The sequence below is a fragment of the Telmatherina bonti genome, assembly GCF_933228915.1.
Source record: "Telmatherina bonti genome assembly, chromosome: 6".
NCBI lineage: Eukaryota > Metazoa > Chordata > Actinopteri > Atheriniformes > Telmatherinidae > Telmatherina > Telmatherina bonti.
In genome coordinates this window covers 22,319,010-22,342,602 of record NC_136624.1, presented here as the reverse complement: position 1 = coordinate 22,342,602, position 23,593 = coordinate 22,319,010, and the positions used below count along the sequence as shown (strand labels likewise).

General features: G+C 38.0%; 2 protein-coding genes across 5 annotated transcripts in view; both read left to right on the top strand.

The window, feature by feature from the left end:
* The window catches only part of tead3b (TEA domain family member 3 b), a 30,496-nt gene extending 15,876 nt beyond the window's left edge, over nt 1-14,620 (top strand). The window contains exons 4-14 of one of the 4 annotated variants that reach the window (XM_079241563.1): nt 4,761-4,825; nt 6,949-7,011; nt 10,237-10,356; nt 10,473-10,516; nt 10,711-10,767; nt 11,203-11,267; nt 11,357-11,493; nt 11,952-12,125; nt 12,281-12,424; nt 12,517-12,669; nt 13,956-14,620. In XM_079241563.1, the coding sequence (XP_079097689.1) occupies nt 4,761-4,825; nt 6,949-7,011; nt 10,237-10,356; nt 10,473-10,516; nt 10,711-10,767; nt 11,203-11,267; nt 11,357-11,493; nt 11,952-12,125; nt 12,281-12,424; nt 12,517-12,669; nt 13,956-14,069 (1,136 nt within the window). In that variant the 3' untranslated portion in view covers nt 14,070-14,620. Of the gene's footprint in view, nt 1-4,760; nt 4,826-6,766; nt 6,830-6,948; nt 7,012-10,236; nt 10,357-10,472; nt 10,517-10,710; nt 10,768-11,202; nt 11,268-11,356; nt 11,494-11,951; nt 12,126-12,280; nt 12,425-12,516; nt 12,670-13,955 lie in introns of all 4 variants that reach the window. The other 3 variants (XM_079241562.1, XM_079241565.1, XM_079241564.1) reach the window with 3 other exon arrangements.
* Nucleotides 14,621-17,196: 2,576 nt separating this feature from the next.
* On the top strand, nt 17,197-23,366 carry LOC306756717 (sphingomyelin phosphodiesterase 2-like). The gene is made up of 11 exons (XM_079241551.1): nt 17,197-17,424; nt 19,220-19,357; nt 19,454-19,550; nt 19,750-19,826; nt 20,190-20,283; nt 21,224-21,313; nt 21,417-21,499; nt 21,732-21,864; nt 22,223-22,327; nt 22,414-22,588; nt 22,753-23,366. Exons 2-11 carry the CDS (start codon nt 19,308-19,310, stop codon nt 23,175-23,177), a joined length of 1,329 nt encoding a protein of 442 aa, XP_079097677.1. The 5' UTR covers nt 17,197-17,424; nt 19,220-19,307; the 3' UTR covers nt 23,178-23,366.
* The last annotated feature ends 227 nt before the right edge of the window (nt 23,367-23,593 follow it).

The following is a 23,593-nucleotide window of genomic DNA, read 5'->3' as shown; positions in this document are numbered from 1 at the left end:
ATTTTCAATAAGCATATAATATCAAAATAATGATTCTCCTACAATGATATTTAATGCATTGTTGTCTTTCATGATGGCGCTGAACGCAGCTTGTTTAGGCTACTATTCAGAAAACATGATTTTCTGTTTTATCTGTATACTGTGAAACCTATTCCTGTTAACATAACCATATTATTAAATATGTATAATGTTTTATTTATATTAATAAAATAAAGTCTTTTATGTTCTAAAAGAAAAAATAATAACAAACCGCATATTATCATGTCAGTGTGTGACCAAATTTATGTGCCAATTATTTACATTGAACACACCTATCACTGCTGACATAAAACTAAATAATTCAGGGGTCAGGAAATTTCTAGTGACCACCTGTACTGATCAATTAAGAAACCTTAATCAAACCATTACAATACTTGAAATGAGCTCAGCACATTGGTGGAATCAACTACAGCACATTGCCATGCTGTCTTTGACCCTGAGAAGTCTCTAAAATTCTTCTTTACTGTTTTCTTTTTTGATAAATGTGCAGATGGTATGATTTTTATATTCATATATTTCTTTGTTTCTTTGCTTTTTTTTCTGCAGACTAACTGGAAACAGCAGGATGTGAAAGTCCATTTTACGTCCTGTGTAAAGCTAATCAGACTATATGCTACAGCTGCCCAGACTGTTTTCATTATGGTTGCAGTATTTGTTTTGATAATTTTCTTTTCTTTGATAAAAATAGAGTAGTAGATAATAAATGAAAGGCAGACCTTCCTTTATTGCATCGGTTTAAAATAGTGTTTTCCAAACCAGTTTGTTTTTGTATACCTTGGCAACAGCTAAAAACAATAAATCTATGTTCATTTTTTAGCAATATTCACAGGTTCACAACTTTATTTTACTTCAAGTCTACAGAAGCCAGTTATCTTAATGTAGCATTAACGCTTAAAAAAAACAGAAACAGGCTCTATCAACACTTAACAAAATGAACATCCCTTTCAAGAGCTTAGATGCATCACAGCTTTGTGTCATATATTTCAATCTGCAACTAAACTAGTGGTGTAAAACAAACCAAAAAAAATAAAAACACCTTTGATAATCTGAGGACAATGTGCTGGAACACAACCTCCTTAAAACCACAAATTATTGGTCTTATGCATTAGTTAGAACAGATAACTAGATTTCTGATTGTTGTCCTGTAGTTAGAGCTGAATTTGACAAATCTTTAATTGATTTAATGTTTATCTCAAGAAAAGTTAACACATTTATACCCCATAATGTTATACCTTTAATTTCTCTAGTTTCCATGTGCATGATCTGAATCTGCTGTAGTGTTCAATTCAAGTGCTCAGTGTGATTGTCAGCAAGCTGATGGCGTTCAAAGAAAAGTTGAGAGATTTGTTCTTGGTAAAATGAAATAGCTGGAACATTTTGCACTCCGAGTTCAGAGGAAGCATCTGGAAAAAAATGTTGCCTGTCTTGTTTTGCTTTGGGGCTGTGCTGACTTGTTGTTCACCTGAGTTTTCTGGCTTCAACAGGTGTGTCTAAGCTGAAGCACACACCTCCTCAGCCCCGCAGCTGTCATTAAAAGCAAAGCACTATGGGTATGGTAAAGGAAAAAGTTTCAAGTGTTCGAGGGAGCCTCGTGTCTGTTCTGACCTTCGATGGCCACATTTAAATCGCTAGGAGTTTTGGTGCATGTGCGTAGTTGTGAGAGAATGTGTTCGCGTGTAGGTAAAAGAGAAGGGGTTAAGCAAGCCTGTTTGATGACTGAGCAGGCCTGGTGCTTCCCTGTCAGCCCCCTCACTGAGATGTTAGGAATGTTTTCAGTCATGGCTGAGCAGTATGTTAGCAATTTAGGATTACCTCAATGTTATGAAAAGGGAGGAGGGAGGAGAACACGGGTGTAGAAAGTGTTCAGGGGAGAAACTGAGCAGCAGAGATGGAACTGGAGGAGGGAGAGTTATGGGAAGTCGGTGGAGATTACCTTTTTGCTCTCTATCTTAGTATGGAAGTGGAAAATTCCAGTGGTCATGTTGTAAAAGAAAAAGATGGGCGTGTCTCATCGGGGAAGAAGTTATGAACGGCCGCCTGTAGCTATCTGAGTAAAGGTTGAGCAATCATCATGGGAGTTGTGATCGGCTGGAAAGTCGACGAAAAATGGAAAGCGCAAATGTAGGAATGCAGAGGACAATGAGGCCGCGCATGCAGTTGTACAAGCCTGTGTCTGTTTTGTATGCACCTGTCATGATTCCCTGCAGTGTGGACCTCTGTCTGATCCCCCCCAACCGTGGCAAGTCTGAACAGATGTCGACTGCCACAGCTGCCGGTTGACAAAGCAGTAGTTCTCTATATTCTCTGTGTAAAGGTTTAAGGAAGCAATGCATTTAAATAAAAATATCCAATACAACCAGTCCTGCAGGGTCTTTGCTGGAAAGAAAACTTGACAGAGCTACAAGTTAAAAGCAAAACCTGTTGATGCTGTGGAACCAGCAAAGATTTGGTACTTTGGGGGTTTTTTGTTTGTTTGTTTGTTCTGTCTCATTGCAGAGTAATGTTGACTTCTCAGATTATGTTTCATCTCAGAACATGGTTAATTCAATATTTGGGACTTATTACCACTGTTCTTTAAAAACAAACAAATAAACACAAAAAAACGATAAATTTGCAGAAAACATCGTATTTATGTTGCCAAAGGGCATGAAACATTTAGGTAAACTCATCCATAAAAACTTTTGTTTTTAAGTAATAGTTGTGTTTCATTTCATGAAGTTTTGTTTGAAATTTTGAACTGAAAATCACTAGAGGTTCATCTCAGGCCCACTTCATCGTGATGTTTCAGCCATAATGTGATATAAAACAAAAACACACATTTGAAGTAGCTTAATGCAAACCAGATGTATAAAAAAAAAGGGGGGGTCTGAGATAATGGCCACAGAACAATGTTGAAACAAACGATAAGTAAAACTGACTTTTAGATGCAACATTTAAAAGTCACCAATTATTGTGCTCAACAATGTGCCAAATTACAAAAAGCTGTGTATGGCACCTTTTTATCAATTCTAAAATCATTCAAAGTATAAATTAAAAGACAAACTGAATAAAAAAAAAAAAAAAAGCTAATTACATTTTCTTTAACTAACCTTCTTTAAGTGCTGAAAGTCTGCTCCATACACATCAGGTCTGTGATGCCGTTGTTGGAAAGTTCTTACCTTTCTAACTTTCTCAATATGTCAGTGTTTTGTGTTTTGCATTGAGGTGTGAGGGAAATTCATAGCAGAACTGTGTATACATGACAATGTAGTGTTTTAACACCCCCCCTCTTAAACGAGATTGAGAATGACAGTTGCGCAGGGGTCGAGCTGGCATTGTTTTCTCTCTGCCATTCGCTGATGGGATGGTCAGCAGCAGGTGCTGTTGTCCGTTGACTGCGGGGGTCACACTGTGGTGTTGTTTTGAGAAAAGGGCTGCCAGGTGGCAGTTGTTGGCAGAAACAGTTCTGGCTTTGTGTTTCCTCCAAGAGTCGCTGCCCTTTTCAGCTGCCCCTTTTGCCCATCCATAGTCAACAACCCCCCCCCCCCCCCCCCCCCCCCCCCCACCCACCCCCACCTATTGGCCCTCACCTCTGCTCTAACCCCTACTTCTCCCAGAGCTAGAAGTGCATAAGAGCATTTGTGTGCTCACCCGAGCTCCGGCTGTGTTTGCAGGCCCAATCAGACTGGCTAGCACAGATGTGACAGGCTTACAGGAATGCTAGGAATGCGGAGGCGCTGGAGCGGGTGTGTCCATCCTTGGCCTGGGGGGAAAATGGGAGGAGCTACCTCGGTATCGGAAGACAGCTCAGCTCCGGTGTGCTGGCCGACCGCCGTACTGACTGGTTGGCAAGTATGGCGAATGCTGCAGGCCTGCTGGAGATGGCCTGCAGTACTTTTATGGTAATTGCACTGACTGAGGCCTTCAGGAGGCCAAGTGCTAAAGAGTGCGTGAAAAAGCAAGAATTGTTCCTCCTGTCATTATGTGTCTGGAAAGCCGTTAAACCTCTTAGACACTGAGTCTGCTGTGTGTCTGTGCTGCATGTTTTTAAGAACCTTGACCAGTTTTGTCAGTGTAATTTCTGTCAGCAAGTTTGGAATCATTATTCATAATGATATAGCGGTTCAACCTCTTCCTTTGGCCCCATTTTCAGCCACAAAAACCCAGTAAGCGTGACTTGGCAGGGAAGAAAACTCAGAAAGCCTGATGGACTGACTTTCCTTCGAGACACACATAATGCAGCTTTTTGTGCTTCCCTTACACCAAAGATGAGCTTTTTTTGATTGCTGTAGCAGTTTTCTGGAAAGGCAGCGCTTGTGAAACTCTCAGGCACTGCAGTGAGTGTAAAGAGGACCTTGAAAGTCCAGAATAGATGCCTGTTCTCTACACAACCTGTTTGCGCAGAATTTCGTGTGTAGCTGTCATGTCATGAAAAACATGGTTCTGTTTTCTAAGCACACTTCATAATTAGGCTGCAGGACCATGTGAGCAGACATTAAGAGGGTGTGAAACGACTTAATGAGAACTTGGAGCCAACCCTTTTATTTGATTAATTTAAAAATGTGTAAGAAGAAACAAAGGTGTTGTTGTGTCTGTTACAGAAATGTTTCTGAGTTCTGCACTGTTGACATGACATGAAATGACAAGAGCGACACCCTCTGTCAGACGGAAGAAGTTTTCAGCGATCTAGTGATGTTTAGTACAGTATATGTATTTCATTACTTTCCTGTTCTTTGTTTCAGGTCGTAATGAATTGATAGCAAGGTACATCAAGCTGAGGACAGGCAAAACCCGCACCAGAAAGCAGGTAAGAAGCCGGATTACATAATACAAGATTTTTATCTTGAATTAGATGCTTTTTTTGGAAGTTTTATTCTTGTTTTGTTTTGAGGTGTTTTTTGTTGTTGTTTTTTTAAATAGCATAAGTCTGATATTTTTTTCTTTTGTTGCCTGGTTTCAACCAATACTGAGTTATTGCATGAAATGTATGCATGAATGTTTTTGTTTTGTTTGTTTGTTTTGGTGACCATCACTCTCATTTTGGGTTTTGGTGACTGGTTACAGTCATGCAATGCAGCAGTGCGGCTCGCTGTTGTTATCTCTCTGAACAAGAAAAGTTGCCTTAAAGGTAGTCTGTCCTTCTCGCCAGAACAGACCGTTTATTATAATCGGGAAATATCTCTTATGGTTGTAAAATAAATAAACTATTTATATTACTATGCTGTGGGGCAAAATGTTATACATTACAATGATGCACAAGTTGCATTGTATTTTTCAAAAAATGATGGCTGTTTTTATTTCTAGAAAAGTAATGATGAACCTGAGGGACAGTTTGGTCTTTTTTTAATTAAATCTGAAGGTCTCTCAAGTTTCTAGTTTCTTAAGAGAAACAAAAAAACTTTTAGTTTTAAATATTTAGTTCAAACAAAGCCTGTTGTCTGAGTGATAGTGGTGTAAAACAATGAATGTTGTTGGGTTTTTTTTTGTCTTTTACCTCAGTTGTGAAGCTTAATTTAATGTTGTTGAATCAACACAACCAGGAAGTACTGTTGTGTTGTGTTGTAAATTGAACATAACAAGTTAATGAAAAAGTTGAATCTGGAAATTGAAATCATGTTTAGTAGTTTAAAAGGGTCATCATAATTGTGCTTTCTATCCTAAATAAAAACCTGGAGAATGATATTTGATTAAATGTGGAAATGTTGACATCTCTGCGCATGATGGGCACTCACTTTTGATTGGAAGGCATTTTGCTTATAAGGATTAAACAAAAATAATTAAAAATTAATGTTTCTTCTTACAATTTTTTTTCCTTTTTTGTATTATTTGCACTCAGGTGTCCAAAATATGGACATCAAGTAACATTTATTTTGCACAACATTGGTATAGAATTACATCTATTTGAATAAATCTGTAAGTGGTTGGGACTCTTTGCCAAACGAAAGTCCTTCAAACTGTGTATCAGTGTTTATCACAGCTACTTATTGAGCACTGAATGAGTAGTCCACAGTAATGTTTCATATCTCTTATTATCACATTAAAACATTTTGCCTTAAGTAGTAAAGGACAGAATTTACAGATGTAGTGTGTTTTATCAATAGCATTTTCAAATGCAATTTTAAATGATTTGAGAAAAACTTATGTCTAGAGAAGTATATAGGCCTATAAATACATGCTTAACATGTATGTACGCATTAACCTATATATACAAACACACACCAATACACACATGGCTTTATACAGTTATGCAACAGACAATGACCCATTTGAGCTTTTTTGTTGTGTTTTTACTCTATTTGCTTCCCATCTTCTTATCAGCATCATGACTGCCTTTGTTTTTATGAGAAGAGGTCAATTTTTTCAGCCTCATTGACTTGTGTACCTCATCAATGTGTGTGTGTGTGTGTGTGTGTGGGTGTTTGTGTGTGTATATGCAGGCATAAAGATTGTAAATGCATCACTCAGCAGTAATCTGTCATTTTACTCTGAGGTAAACTTTGAACTTAAAGGTGAACAAATGCAGTTTCAGAGCATTGAAGGTCTTGTGATTGTCGAGGTGAAAGTGGTTTGGCTTGTTAGAATGCAAAATAACACCTACTTTTTCTGTAAACAAACTTCCATTTTCATCGTGTTTTGGTGCCTTAATGTGTTTGATGTCGCAGTTGATGATGAGTATGTCTGCACTTGCATGATTGTGCGTGTATATGTGTCATTTTTCATGCTCAAAAACTGTTTCACACCCCTTTAGGTGTCTAGTCACATACAGGTGTTAGCGCGGAAGAAAGTCCGTGAATACCAGGCAGGTATAAAGGTAGGTTCCGCCGGCCTCCCGGCAGACTGACTGGGCGTCTCTTTCCTCTTTGGTTACGGCTTCTCCCTTTCTTCCCTGTCTCCTTTCCTCTTCCATCTCTTGGCTATTCTCCTGTGCAGGTTTCTAGCCACTTGCAGGTTCTCGCCCGGAGAAAATCTCGCGAGATCCAGTCAAAGCTAAAGGTATGCGCTTCACCGCAGCCTCTGCGGGGCTCGTACAGGCTTGGCTTTGCACTAATACGCTAATTTATTAATCTAATCAGCAGTTCTTACTTTGGTGTGAAACCTATTTTAACTGCAGAAATAGATGCATGTTTGCCATGCAGAATGCATTTATTAACAATTATGAGTTTTTTCTTTTTTTTTTTTTTTTTTTAATTAGTCCTGCTTCTGTGCATGCAGCGCACCAGCACAAATGGGCTTTATAACTTTGACTGTAGCTCCAAGCTCCAATGAAAGTAGATATAATCCTAATAGTAAAAGTTAAATATATTAAGTCTTTTTTTATCCATTAAATGCAATGCAAACTGCCTAGATGGTCCCAAGGAAAAGTCACTTGGTTGCATGTTGCTCTCACCTATCTGTTTCTGTCCTCTGTGCCAGTCACACTTCTGCATCATACTGCACTCTTCTGGCACTTCTTTTCCTAAAACTTTCTTTCTTTTGATACCTTTAGTTCCCATATTTTGTTTGTTTATATTGTCTTCTGTAAAACCAAATAGAAATTAATCTTTTGCTGTTGTCATTATGTAACTCTTTTTTTGACTCCTCTTTCTTCAAAATCCTTTGAACTCTCCATGCTTTTTTATAATTTTTGCATCTTTTTAAATACATAATAAATGCAGGCACTGCTAAATGCTACATATGTTTTATTGTGTGGTGCTAACTTCCACTCAGATTAACCTGTCAATGCTGACTAATTCATGAGAGAAGAGCAGCATCCATAGCAGTTATGTCTTAGCTTATAGATAAATACGTATTGTAGTGGTACAATGAGCCCATCACTGGGTGGTGATGAAAAGGGTACATTATCTTTTTGTAGTAGCTCTGATCAAGAGTTTATCCCCACCACAAACAACATAGTTACCTGAAATAAAAAGTATATACTCCTTTCAAATCCTCCAATCGTGACTGGATTTACAATGCTCTTGATAATAGATAAATAAAATAATCATTGTTTACAACAGCCGAAATGATGCTTTCTCAATCTGTCCTGTCTTTCTCTTAAAAAAAAGCTTCATATAAGAAATCATTTTTAAACTACATTTCATGCTTATGTGTAATGTTTAAATACATTAACATTTATGTCGAGATAACTGTGTTGTTTTCCAATTCTTTATATGATTAACATTTTGGACACCTCTCTTCAGGGTTCTATGCTATGTTTTAGTCTATGTGCTTAGTTCATGTGGACAGAATATTTTATTCTGTTTTCACTCTTTTGCTTTTCTAAATTGGCACCCAGTGATGTAACTACTCTCTTTAAAGCTGGAGTAGGTGATCCTGCTCAGAGACAGCAAGATTTTTCCTCTGGGTGAAGTGGTTTCTCATCCTGATAGTAGTCTCTACATTTTGTAAACATGAACAATAACAAATATAGTTAGACCCCCTCAGTTTACTGTAAATCTGTAAAAAGTCTGATCAGTCCAAACGTTCAGACCGAAATGGAGTTGTTCATTTCTTATATTTTGTAAGTTTGTTCTCCCGGCTCCCTTCCTCCCCCTCCTGCTGCGCATACCTGATTCCACACCCTGCATATAAATAGCAATGTTAGGATGAAAATCCAAAGTATTGAAGAAGAAACTTGGAAGGCAACATAGCTGAGAAAATGCAAGAAGGATTTCCCAACCCGGCTCGGTTTATTAGCTTCTTCCTGCTAAACAGCCGAAAAAGAGAAAATTGATGGTGGAAAAAGCTGTGAATAAAAAGCCTTGAATCACGCAAGAAGCAAAACCAGAGGGGGAGGAGCCAAGACAGGGTGCTGCTTTTAGATCTTGCTCCACAACATTAGCTACCCCAGCTTTAAGGGTACTTCACATATTTGTGAAGTTAAAGTAGCTTGCATGTAACATATAAACCCTTAAAAGTTTGTAGGCTGACCCCCAATCCAAGGATAAAATATAAACTGACAATGTGGACCACTGTCCATCTGATGTCATGCACTCCCATCCTGTGTTGTAAAACACCTCCAATATTTGACATGATTTCATTCATTTCAGCTGAAGGGGCACAGAACATTGTTTCCTCTCTAGTAATACACATATCTGCTTCTTTTGTTATGTACCAACATTAGTTTAAGTCTTGTGAACATTAAGCTGTTGACTAATAACAAAAAAGCAGCTTTTTGTTTCCCAGCGTCCCTGCTTAGCCTCATAACTGTTACTCCAGACTACACTGTCAGTCATGGTGCGTTTGAAATTAGTAGTTCCTGCATACCATGTCCTAAGAATGAAAGACAGATTATAAACTTGGATTAAAAATTAATTTCCAGTTTATTTTCACACCCCTCGCCCAAAAAAGAAGTTTAGTTTCAGAACATCCTTTAGAACTGCACAGTACTAATGGGTTTCTCTCTTTTTTTGATTCAGGCCATGAATTTGGTAAGTGATCTGACTTATGCAATATGCTTCCCTCCTCCCCTTTGTTTGGCAGCACTAGTGCACTGTCCCTTTGCTATGGCCCTCTGCTGGCATGGCGATCCGTCCCGTTGCTATCCCATCCTGAAGCAATGCTTAGGAAACGGCGTTAAACACAGCACTGCTGCACATCCTGCCTGATATAGCATAACGACCCGCAGCCTCTGCCAAAAGTCAACTTCTTGCTTGCTTTGCATAAGGTGGCATTTCTAAAGCATTTCCATTTAATTGCAAAGTCAGAGCTTATTGTTTAAAGTAGAAACATTTTTGCAAACCAAGAAAAGAGAGCACCATGATGCAATTTTGAATTATTCTTTGAGGTGTTTCTAGATGTTTGTTCTATCATACGCCGTTTTACTGTTTATGTGCTGCAAAATTCCGTGCTTTCAAAGCTTAAACTGGACTTTTTCTGTTTCCTTTGAGAGCATGCAACTTGAATTACTTTATGTCATGTTTTTCTTTGGTGATCTCTTTAGCATACTGACCTCGAATTTGAGCCGAGGTGCTTCACATTCTCTGTTCTTCTCCTCTTCCTGTTATTTTAAAGAAATGTCATTAAACCAACACTGTAGTATTAAAATTAATATGTTAATATTAATATGTTAAGCTAAGATTATTATTAATCTTATTGATGTCATTAAATATATTAATTTGCTTAATTTATGAAGCATATTGTATGAGCCATTACTGTTTTTCTGAATATTATTTTTAAGTTACACTGCCACCTTGTGGTTGACTCCCTTCATTTCTCTCTCCTCCTCTCAACCTGTAGGATCAGGCATCCAAAGACAAAGCCCTGCAGAATATGGCAGCATTGTCATCTGCACAGATCGTCTCCCCCAGTATGATAAAGAATCATCTTCCTCCTTTGTCTCCATACCAGCCACCCAGAGTGAGACCTTTACTCATTTTAAAAGTGATCACACATAAACATGGCTTGCTGCTTTTTTTTTTTTTTTTTTTTTTAAAAAAAAAAAAAGACGATTAAACACTTTTCTTAATATCCAGTTCTGGCCTGCTCCAATCCCAGTACAACCTGGACCCTCTCAGGAGTAAGTAAAACCCTCCACTGAATCTTCCAGATTTGCATAGTGTGCATCCAGGGTGTGTGCAGTTTGTGAGGGTATAACTTGGTCCTAGAGACAAGTAAATGTAAGAATGAATGAATGTATTGGCGAGCAGGTTAGGTTTTATGTCAGGTGGGTATTGCAGGGTTTGTTTAATGAATCACATTTTTCAACACCAGGATGGTTCTAGATCTCAACCCGGGAAGGACTCCTGGGCTCAGCCGCACCAGCCATGCGTAAGTTCCGCCTAGCCCACCCCCAGCTATGAGCACAAAGCAGCACTAACTCTCTTCCTTTACATTGTATTGTGCTGTATGTTTCCCGCACTGATGTAAACCACCACCGGGCAAATTAACTGCTTCAGATTTGATCAAGAAATATAGGGTAAATAAATCCTTGCTGTGTTTGATCTGAAATGGTGCCAACAGTATCAAATATTTCCTGTCAAATATTTATTGATTTAGCTGTGAAGCATATAACTGGTGCTGTTTTGCATCATTAAGAGCATTAAAGCAGGTATACTTACGCCTTGCTGGTGCAGCAACACATGCTTATATTTTAACACTAACAAATCTGCACAAACAAGAGAAGGCCAGGGATGAAAACAGGTAGAACCTATTGTAAACACACATCTAGCCTTGCCCTGACAGGATAATTTTTTTTTCTTTCAGCATTAAACCTTTTGTACAATCCCCATACCAAAACCTACAAGGCCCTGTACAACAAGCTGTACCAGGTAAAGGTTAACATAAGAGTCTGTCTGTTTGTTTCAGAAAATGAATTTAATGTTGGATTTAATTAATGTTTCTGTTTTGTGGCAAGCAGCCTATGAGCCCTTGGCGCCCCCTGCTCCACCGACAGCTACCGCAGTTCCAGTGTGGCAGGATCGAACGATTGCTTCCTCAAAGCTTAGGATGTTGGAGTATTCAGCCTTCATGGAGGTTCAGAGAGATCCAGACAATGTAAGTTAAAGTTTGAACTGGCAGCTGGTCACTGGGAAATGGTTTATATTTGACGGCCAAATATTCAATCCCATCTGGATCGCTTTGACTGATATGATAAAAGAATATTTATCAGAATCACACATCCTTAATATACATGCGCATATATATATATATATATATATATATATATATATATATATATATATATATATATATATATATATATAATATACAGTATTATTTTGGTACAGATGTTTGGGGAAGGGTGGGGGTTGGGGTTGTCTTTTTGGTCTCCGTGTGTGGTCGCATGTGTCCTTGTATAATTGTGAAACTGTTTTTATGTAGTAAAGCACTTAGAAATGTATGTATATGAAAAGTGATTAAAAAAATAAAGTTTTATTTTGATTTGATTCAATTATGTTGTAATCAGAGTCTTTAACTTACATTCTTATCTCCTACATCTCTGTCCACTGCAGTACAGCAAACACTTGTTTGTCCACATTGGACAAACCAATCCCTCCTACAGTGACCCACTCCTTGAGGCTGTGGACATCCGGCAGATCTATGACAAGTTCCCCGAGAAGAAGGGTGGACTCAAAGAGCTTTATGAGAAAGGCCCCCAGAATGCTTTCTTCCTTGTAAAATTTTGGGTGAGTTGTTTTACTGTTTACTGTTTATTTTGTAGTTATACACCTCATACAAACTGCTTCCATGTTGGATTGGAAAATTGTGCCCCATGCATTTCACATCTTTTTGGTATGCTTCTCTTCCTGTTATTGTTCTTATCTTACATTGAATCCGGCAGGCTGACCTGAATAGCAGCGGGATGCCAGATGGCCCAGGTTCATTCTACGGTGTCAGCAGTCAGTACAGCAGCACAGAGAACATGACGATCACTGTGTCAACCAAAGTCTGCTCATTTGGCAAGCAGGTTGTCGAGAAAGTCGAGGTAAGGATGCCTGCTAACTTTGTCCTTTCTTAAACTTATCTTCATGTTCAGCCCATAGTCACATGTTTTTCGTTGTCCTTTATTTGTTGCAGACAGAGTACGCCCGCCTGGAGGGAGGAAAGTGTGTTTACAGGATCCACCGCTCTCCGATGTGCGAGTACATGATCAACTTTATCCACAAACTGAAACACTTGCCTGAAAAATACATGATGAACAGCGTTCTTGAAAACTTCACAATCTTACAGGTAACGTACAGTCATTTCAAAATAAATGTTCAGACTTTTTTAGGAAAAGTTCATTTGTCTTCTCGGACTGGGCGGTGATGTTATTCATGAAATACAAATAAAAACTTCCTTCTATTTTTCTACAATTAAAGCTATAAATGAGCTTGATTAAACCACAAACAAGGCTACACTGCATTCTGCCTGGATATATACCCCCAAAATATTTATATTAAAATTTGAGGTAAATATTTAATCCTTGCTCAACTGTCATGCTGTGTGTCTAAGATATTGATTAGCTCCCTGTCCTCCTATCATTTAATTATATAACCAGACTATTTGGTGCTACTGACAGCTGTGCAACCAGAAGTCCTCAACTCTGCGGGTTCTAAAATGTCCCTTACATAGTTTACCCCACCGCAATCATCCTCAAAAATGTTCATACATGTGACTCAAATTCCACTTTGTATATCTTCAAGAGACACATACGGAAGGTTTGGATGAACATATATAAAACTGAAAATCTGTTTGTATATCTCAACAACAGCAAATACAAGATGACCAAGAGTCTTACAAGAATTTTGTTTTAAAGAAAAATTGGCAAAAAATTCACAAACAAGAACTCCAAGACTGTAGTTTGATTTTAAAATGTTTACAAGCTTTTTTTAGTCACCGGAAAGAATGGAACTAACTTATAATGTAGGCCACCTAAAGATGCATATCAAAATAGTGTTTACTTTAACTTGATATCAGCTGACAATAAAGTAATCTTTGACTCAGTTATTCATAGAAGCAAACTTTGATTTTAGGCATTTGTGTACTGTAAGTTTTTCTACAGTAGCAAGTAAGACAGACGAACATGTTAAAAATCAGACTCCTTTATTTGTCACTACACTGGCCACAACAAAATTCAGAGGACCAGAAAAATGGCCACATAGAAAGAAAGAGATATAAATTTAATAGTAACTAATCTCCACCTCTGACTACCCCAGCCTATTTACTTGTGCCCGACACACACACACACACACAAGCACAGGTAATACCACACCCATAAAATCCCATACACTATGTCCCTATAAAACATGATAAAAAATATCAATGTAATTTCAATTAAAAGACATGTAGAAGTTGTTACTCAGTGATCAAGTAATAACTGTACAATTCTTTAATGAGTAAATTAACACTGCATGTAAGCTTAAGACTGAGCCCAACTAGATGTTTTCCTTTTGTTCTCATCCATCATTACTAAGCATGAACATGATAATGTTCTCTGCTGTCCTAACTGTATCAACTCTCTCCTTTCTCCTCAGGTGGTGACAAACCGCGACACCCAGGAGACCCTGCTCTGTATAGCATTTGTTTTTGAGGTTTCCAATAGTGAGCACGGAGCTCAGTATCATGTCTACAGACTAGTTAAAGACTAACAGCTCGTCAGGAATGTTCTGGAAGAGCCAGAAAAAAGCGTGACACAATCTCTCTTTGACCACCTCAACCATCCAGGAAAAACTACAAGAATAAAAAGGAAAAATATGCAAAAAAAAAACACGAACTAACTTGAACACATTTTATGCTTTAAAGAACGGAGAAAAACAAGGTGTTGATGTGCCAACATGCAACGAATTTTAAAGAACTGTGGACTACCAGCTATTTTCCATGTGTTTAAACATGATTAAGATGAAGTGGGTGACTTTTTTTTAATGTTATTGATGGAACTTGCAAAGTTTTGCAGAGGGGACGAGAACGTATATCAGCTTGAAAAGATTCTTACTGTTACTGAGAAATCTGCTCTATGCTGTAAGAGAAGAGTATAATGGAGTGAGAAGTGGAAAGAGTAGGACCACAGGAGGAGGGGAACTGGAAGGAATTTGTAAAGGTTTATTAGGAAAGCAAGTGCCTTTTCACCAAAGGTTATATCATTACCTGCCACTTTGGATTACCCTGTTTCCTGTTTTCTTTTTCTTTTTTTTTTTTTTTTTTTACTACCTCTTGTTTTTAAATGAACAGAAAATAGTCCAACAAGTGTGTTTTGTTAAAAAAAAATATTGGAAAAGAGCTTACATTAACATCTATGGAGGCAGTATTTGCCTTCAAGCACACAAAGGAATGGGATAACTTTTCATGTAGCCTGTTTTACAAAAAATAGAAGAAAAAAGAAAGGAATAAAAAAAGGAAAAAAAAAATCATCCAAAGTTTTACAGTCCAAATGTACAAGGGGAAGGTTAATTGTATTGCTGTGTTATTAAGACTCTTCTTGTGTTTTTATTTTATTACACAATTTTTTTTAAAAATCAGGTCTTACAAGCATCTATCTGTAGCTGACTTTTGACACTAGGGATGTCTTGTACCGTAGCTATCCCGACATGAAGCCAGGATATGAGACCTATTTTTATTTCTCTCTGAAGACATGTGCTTGGATGCACTTACAAAGATAAAGACAGGGCGGGAGTGGGAGGGGGGGGATATCAGCAACAGCAGTGCTTATTTTCTGCCTTGAGGTATGTAGCTTAATTAAATAAAATGAGTTCTTTCTGTACTGTGAGTCAGTGGATACTAAAGGAATATGTGTTACATAGGAGCATTTTGAGGGTGGGGGGGGGTGGGGGGAGGGCTTTTGTTCATACTTGTGATTAAGTTACTCAGCACAGAGACCATGGTGAAAGAGCAGAGAAGTTAATCACTGTTTCTTTTGTTTCAAAAAGAGATTGTATGCTGTGAAGTTGTTTTGTTTACTTCACTCATCTCCCTGTAACATGGAGAAGCTGCATTCATGAATAAAAGTTCAGTTTTATATTTAAGACAATTTTTTGGAAAGTGATTTTGAAATTGGTTTAAATAATTGTCTTGAATGAGAGCCATTGTCTCTGTGGAGTGTGACCATTGATTGTTATTTATAGGGTTGGAAGAGAAACGGTGGGAGGGCAGGGTGGACTCCTTAAGATGTGTTGATAATTTTCCATTGAAATGGAGATGCTAAAAGTATTGCAGTACTTGTATTAGAGACAGAATTCACTGTCAACCCACAGGTCCTGCTGCTCTGTGTGGTTCACTGGACAAATTTGCTATGAATTTAATGCAAATTTAAGGCGTATTGGTGGTATAATTGCACCTGGCTATGAGCTTCGTATTTCACAAGCTAGGCACAGTAACACTCCTTCTCTTGCAGGTCTTGGTTTAACTTTTTTTTTTACAGACATTTTCTGCCAATATCAAGATTAATGTTTTGATTCTGTTGTCTTTTGACATTCAGTGTTTGCCATATGCTTCACTGAAAATAATGTGTGTGATAATACTGGTATTGATAATTAATAATGATATATCTAATGTATCATATTCTGAATGGTGTGGGCAGTTGTTTTTTTTTTTTTTTTTTTTTTTGGGTGGGGGTGGGAGGGGTTAAGGTGGTTTACTATTGTCTTTGTTGCCATTGTGCATTGCAATTTTATACTTAAAGGTAGAGGTTGGACTATGTAATCAACAAATGTATCTCACATGACGCATGGTGCCTTTGGGGCCATTTTCCCCAGGAAACTCATTAAACATGTTTGTTAATTTGTTGTGACTACATTGATTCTTTTCATTCAAACAACAAAAATACATGAGTTACCCTTAATTTTCATTAATATTAACAATAAGAGATGTTGATGCAGGGCCGCTTGTCTTGTGACCTGACAATCTGCTGTTGAATCCTGCTCCCCTACACTGCTGCAGCCCCAAGAGGGATATGATTGTTGCCTCAGGGTGAGTCCCAAGCCTGGATAAATGCAGAGGGTTGTGTCAGGAAGGGCATCCAGCATAAAACATGCCCCAGTTCAACTGTGCAATTATTCTCTGTGGTGACCGCAGGGATATGTTACAGCTCCCCACTACCCTTCGTTGGACTGAGCAATTGAGAAAATAAATGAATAAACATATTCTGTATTCCAGCATATGAACTGTCTAATCTGCACTACAAGTCAAACAAAAGTTCTTATTTGAAAAAGTTCAGTTTTACATTGTGTGAGTGTGAATGAATGTGAACAAACCGCTTTATTCTCAAAATTCTTGAATATTTTTTTACAATTTATGTAAATGGAGAAACACTTAGAACACTTTTTAAAAGGAAATTTGGATTTTAAAATGTTTTGAGTAATTTAGTTTTTTATTATTATTTTATAAACGTTGTTTTACTTCTTCCTAAATGTTTATGTTAGTTTCCATTGTGTTGTAGTTGAGGTTGGACATTAAATGGCGATTAAAATAAAGGTTGAAAGTTTAACCCAGTGAGGCATTAAATAAAAAACACCATCTCCCAGAAAAACTTGCGATTTCGGAAGTTCCGTTCCGGAAGTAAAATAAAACAGCATTAAGAAGTACTATTGAACTTAACTTAAGCAGACTTTTAGTAATCAAACATCCATTCATTCTAACATAATTTATAGGTATTTGATGTGTGAAGTCAAAATTCATGTCGTATTTCTTTCTTTCTTGAGTAAAAACATAGCCGGAGGCCAATTCAATTATTTTTATACCAGCGGACGTTGCGTCAGTGTGCAAGACACCGGCGATGGAAACGTCGGAATGCTGCTGTATCAGTGTAGGCCACCTGAGATGCTGAACAAACAGCTGTGTGTTTTCTAGACTATTATTCACCAGGGATACATCCGCTGTGAGCGAGCAGGCTAACAGGAAGTATTTTGGGTCTAAGCTAAATTACAACAGACACGCAAAATTCTCACAGTGTTCCTACGTCAGCACATCGACTGTGCCATTAACTCCAGGCGACATCCAGAAGCTTGTGCGGTGAGTTAATATGACGAATTTACTGGTAACCAGGTTAATGGGAACCTGAGACAAGCTTCAATGCTACAGGCTAGTTTCATGGGTTCAATTGTTTGCATTGATCTGAAGTTAGCTTTCAGTGATTAACGTTTCAAATAATACGTTTACCACTACAAATGATGAAGACATTTATCGGTTTCATCAAAATTTCTACTGCGGATTGAAGGGGCTGCTGAACGCAACTGAGACTGATATGTTACCCAAAACTTAATTTGTTGTACCAAATATTAACGCAAATGTACCTAAGCAGCCCTCATCGCTTGCCGTAGCTACCGGTGTTGCATCGAATTCAGTAACCATTCAAATTATATGCCCACGTTAGGACTAAATAATACGTTCGTCGTAACCATAGACTGTATATAGAGTATATACAGTCTATGGTCGTAACTGTGGCGTTTGTTTTGTTGGATATTTCCATCTGCAGTGCTACAATATGATTTATGCAAGATTACATACACGTATATCCTGTGACAATACAAATGTACCGATATAAATCTTATTTGTTTTAGTGTTTGTTTTGCATTAGTCAAAATAACGTATGTTTTCCTAAATGAAAATAGTTACTTTTTTGCAGTAATATGGTTACCTGGTATTATATAGAGTTTTATATAGAGCATTGTGAAAAATCACCTAAATTAATAAGACAAAATCATGGTATTTTCAGTATATTCAAGTCACATAAAGTGCCCTTATATTCTTAAATACGGTCCCAGTCAAAAGTTTGGACACACTGTCCAATTGAATTTAATAGAGAATTGTGTCTAAACTTTTGACTGGTACTGTATAAACGTCATTATCTTTTTAGTTTAGTGAATGATTTATCAGACCTCAACCACATGTTGCATGTGGTGCACACACACTAAATGCAACATGTGGTTGAGGTCTGATACATACATTTAATCCCTTCAACATAATCCTGTAAAAAGCAAATAATGATTTGATTTGATTTTATTCATTTATTTTTTTATGCCATTTTCATTATATTTGCACACTGAAATGTGCTTTATCTATCCAAAAGCACTGTTACTTTTGACCCTTTGATTATTTTCAGTGTATTGCTGTTTCCCCTTTTTCTCTCATACGGAGCAAAGCCATGTCAGCAGTATATATGAGGCTGACATGTTTCACACCCAGGAGAGAGGATTCAACACACACTAAAAAAACAATCCACTAAAGTCGCATGACACAGTGAGGCCTGCTGGGTCAGCTGTAAAAGATATTTAAAACACACATGAATTTGTCATGAGCATTACACATGACAGATGAGCCACAATACTTATGTAATTGCTACATGCTGTTATCAGCTAAATTATTCAACCTCTATTGTATTCGGATTTCAATGCAGTGGGGTTTGACTAGCCTTGCTGCCAACTGTGTAAATATATCATAAAGTCTCAACACAATTTACAGTCTACTGCTTGTGATGCTTAAAAGTGCTTAAAATTTGGCAACAGGTCAGTGGTTAAAACTAATTTTGAGAACCAAAACTCAGAACCAAAACTAAAGCTACAACCTGCAAAACTTGCAATTCTGGTGCTTATTGTGCAGTTTTCAGTGTTTTCCTGCGTTTTCTCCAGCACCCAGCTTCATATACCTGAGATGTGTGTGTTTCTTTCACATGTTTCCCATTTTACTTGCTGTATATACAGCAGTCGATAGTTGTTTTTTTTTCTTTAACTTGAACATGCCCCATAATGACAACATAAATGGATGTCAGACATCAACATGTAACAGTTATTTTTATGTGACACATCAGGGTCTGCCACAGGCGCCTACCTCACCTGATCAGACATTCTTGATCTGAAACTCCAACATCTCTGTTGCTGATCCACTGAGCTGCCATCATGGCTAACGCAGACCATGTCAGTGTGAAAGTCTTTTCTCTGAACTGCTGGTCAGTGTTTTTTTTTTTCTTTTTCTCAAGATTTTGAGTATTTTACATGCAACACAAAAAATCATACTCTTGTCTTTCTTCTGTTATGTTTCGCAGGGGGATCCGCTTTCTAAGTAAACACTGTCCTCAGCGCTATCGCATGCTTGGAGAAATGTTGTGCAAGGAAGAACATGATGTTGTTTTACTGCAAGAGGTTGGTGGAAGCTGCATTACAAGGTCATAAAGTTGGCTATCAGATTGACTTTTATCAGCTCTTGCTTTTAGTTATGTTTGGTCATGTTCTGCTGATAACAGTTGTCAAATGTCACAAACCACGTTTACACGAACAGTCGTAATCATCCAATTTTGTTGCATGTTGTGCCTTTAATGAACACGTTAATAATTTGTTTTAGGTGTGGAGTGAGAAGGACTATCTCTACTTGAAAAAGAAACTAGCCGGTTGTCATCCTCACTCTCATTACTTCAAAAGGTAACATATTGCTTATCACATCAAGCTTTGCTGGAAAACTCTCAACTTCTAAACCCTGAATGTCTTTTAATCATAAAGTCTGCATGAGTCAGCTGTAATATCTTCAAAAGGCCAACACCATCCTCATGTCAGAAAAACATCTTTGTAAGAAATTGATCTGCCTGCAAAATGTAACTGAGGCCAAAAGCTTCATCAAGTGTTTAACATTATTGCTTAATTCCTTCTTGACCTCCATACCGAGTCTCTGTTAAGTCAGATGTCTTACTCGTCTAATCTCCTCGTGGGATTTCATTACACCAACAAATGACTTAAAATAACCACATGGCTTCTGTTTCTCTCTTTCTTTGGCCCCTCATTTTGCAGCGGCGTGATCGGCAGTGGACTGGCCATTTTTACTAAACACAGAATCCATGACACATTTCTTTACCGCTATTCACTGAATGGTTATCCTTACATGGTAAGTTTGCATAAGATTTTTGGGTCAGTGGAGAATAAGCACTTAATCCCTCAGATCAGCCAAATTTGATTGAACTTTCCTAACATTCATGCTCCCAGTTAATTACATTTAAGCAGAATTTGCAGTAGTATTTGCAGTTTTCTCTTCTTTCTCTTTCTGTCTTTCTTCTGTTCTCTTCAGTCCGGTCTGGCTGTACAAACTTTACAATGCAAACAATAACGCAAAATAAATATAGAAATAAAATAAAAATTCAGAAAGACAAGGGGATCATTATATCTATAAAGCCTCCCCTTGGCAAAGTAAATTTGCTCAGCAGAACACAGCATCCAGACGATCATTCTGCTTGCCTGAATGCTGGACAAGACAAAAAAAAAAGAATTTCCAGTACTACAGAATCACTGGGAAAAGAAACAATACAGACATGTAATCATTTTCTCATCAACATACACATTTACAAAAGCAGCTATTCGTTTACACACTGACCGACTAATCACTCATTTAATAAAGCTGATGTAAAAATATGACTTTATGCTAAATGTCCTGTTTCCTGAATGTATTTCCAAGATCTTTTCACATATGGATTAATGTGTGAGGTGCATTTTTGTGGCATATGGTGAAGTTGTAAAGGATGTTATTCTTTCATTTCAGTTATCTAATCTAACATTGCTGGTTGGGAGCACACATTATGAATAGTTTCTTGCAGTTGAGTAATTTGTGCACAAACGATTGTTTTTTGTTTTTTTTATGTACAGGAAACTAACCAGTTACAAAAACTGGTTTGGATGCAAAATTAGTTCAGTGACCACGACTTTTATCTGTCTCGATCTGAAAGTTTAAACTAAAAAAGTGATTAAAAAAAAAAAAAAAGACCTCTTCATTTGATAAAAGCATTTAATTGACTGCATCTTTTACTGTCTACTGCTCTTCCCCTGACATTTAGGCTCACCATGGGGACTGGTTTGGGGGTAAAGCTGTTGGCATGGCTGTTTTAAACATCAACAACCTGATGGCAAACATTTATATCACTCATGTAAGTCCTCTAAAAATCCATTCTCAGGCCTGTTAGTGTATTACGTTGATGTTTATAACTTTATCTATCTCTTTGTGATTTCATTCCTATGTTTTGATGATAGCTGCATGCAGAATATTCCAGGGAGAAGGATTCATATCTACCTCACAGAGTAGTCCAGGCCTGGGAGCTGCAGCAGTTCGTCCGGTAGTGCCTTTGTTTGTATATTCAGCATTCACCTCCATAAACTCTGTTTACACTGTGGGGATTTTGCATATTTCTGGACTGATGACCTACACCTGCTGGCTAAAAGAGCTACAGAAATTTTTCCTGCAAGGTTACATTGGCACAATAGACACCACTTAAAAATTGCAACAACGTTTCATCTTGATGACAAATTGCATCACTAGCGAATAACGATTTTTCTGTTTTCTGTTAGTCACACTTCTGCCGGAGCAGATTTGATTATTCTTGGTGGTGATCTCAACATGCACCCTCAGGACCTCGGCAACAGACTGCTCATGTCTTACACTGGACTGCGAGATTCCTATTTAGAAACTGCTCAGTTTGACGTACGTAAGGACAAGAAAGTCCCACAACAAGTGCTAATAAAAGAGCTTTCTTTATATTTTAAATGATTGTTTTACTCATGACTTAGGCTTGTAGTTTTAGCCCTCTTTTTTGCCTTAACTCTTAACTCATTTTACATTTTTCAGCTTTTTGAAACACATTACCAGTAGAAAACACATGAGATGGGTGTGCAAGCACTTTAACTGGTTTTAACGCTAAAAGAAAAGTTCTGTTTAACTTAACTATAGTGTGACAGTCTGCTGCAGATTGTGCAAACCTGGATCCAGCTGTGTCATCTTAAAACCATGTTGATGTTGTTAATGTTTCTCTTATGTAATTCTGTTTTATGCTCTGTCACAGGGATGTGAGGATGGCATGACTCTAATAGCTGACAACCCTTTTATCAGTAAAAAGGAGCTGGCCCCCTTTGAGAAAGGAATTCGGATTGACTACATCCTGTTTAAGGTTGGTGAAAATAGTGATGCACCTCAGTGTTTAAATGGTCGTTATAGGTTTAACTAATAAAGAGCATTTACTATTTGAAATGAAAGGGTTCCTCCAGAACAGACATCCTCTGCGATTTTATGAGCACCACCAAAGGCTTCGTTCCCGGCCATCCTTTTCCATACTCGGATCACGAAGCTCTCACTGCTCATTTAATGCTGAAGTCCCGGATTCCAGCTGAGGTTGGAAGTGATCAGCCAAAAGCTCAGGAATCTCATGCAGGTACTTTTAACATAAATTATAGCATTAGCACTTTCTCTTGAGGATGCTTTTGTTAACAAGAAGCATTGTGACTAATTAGATTTTGTCCAGTTAGGTCCAACCAGTGCATGGTATACGATATATTCATGCTTTGCTTCTTGTCCTTTTGTATTTCATGGCTGCAGGAAAGCTGGCGGAACTGGTGGATATTTTGACAGAGGCCCGTACAGAAGTCAAGGTGGGCTTGCACTGTGCTGAGAGGATGCGCTACACAGCAGCACGTACTGGAGTGATGGGCTTGGCTCTGCTTTTTCTGGAGCTGGCCATTGCAGCGGTGCCCTGGTTGGCTCTGGGAGCAGAACAGCCTTTCCCACGTATTTCCTTTTACCTGCTGGCGTCACTGTGTTTTGCCATTCTGCTGACCACCTTTCTGCTGTACGTCTTTTATACAATGGAGCTGAAATCTCTCCAGGGGGCTGAAGACCAGATGAGGTTGGCTGTAAGCAGTCTGCAGGAGAAGCTCAGGGGCTTCCCGGTGGCTCAGCCTCACAATGCCCTCCGGAGACCCCCAGAGGGCCACGAGCCCAGTGCCTTGGATCCAGAGGAATAATTTCTAAATGGGTTCATGAGGAATGTCTTAGAAAACAGCTTTAAGAGGAATTTTCCTCCTCTGAATGTGTTTATATGCTTTTGAGATTTAGATTTATGCAGTAAAATGAGCTACATGTAATGGACATTTCTGAAAGTAGTGCAGGGCACATGCTTTGACATTTTTATACTATTTTTTTTTTTTTTTTTTTTTTAATAATCATGTAGACTTTAGTTATTGCTAAATGTCACTCTATGCACCTGCAGTTCACAACTATAAATAGATAAGGATTATAGGTTATAGGTGTGACAGTTTCTCTTACTTGGCATCAAGTCCAACTTGCATTCCACCAACCAGTTGTCTCACTGGGACCAGTTTTTTTTTTTTTTTTTCTGTTTTGCTTTTCATGCTTCCCCTTTGTGACTTGAAGAATCCAC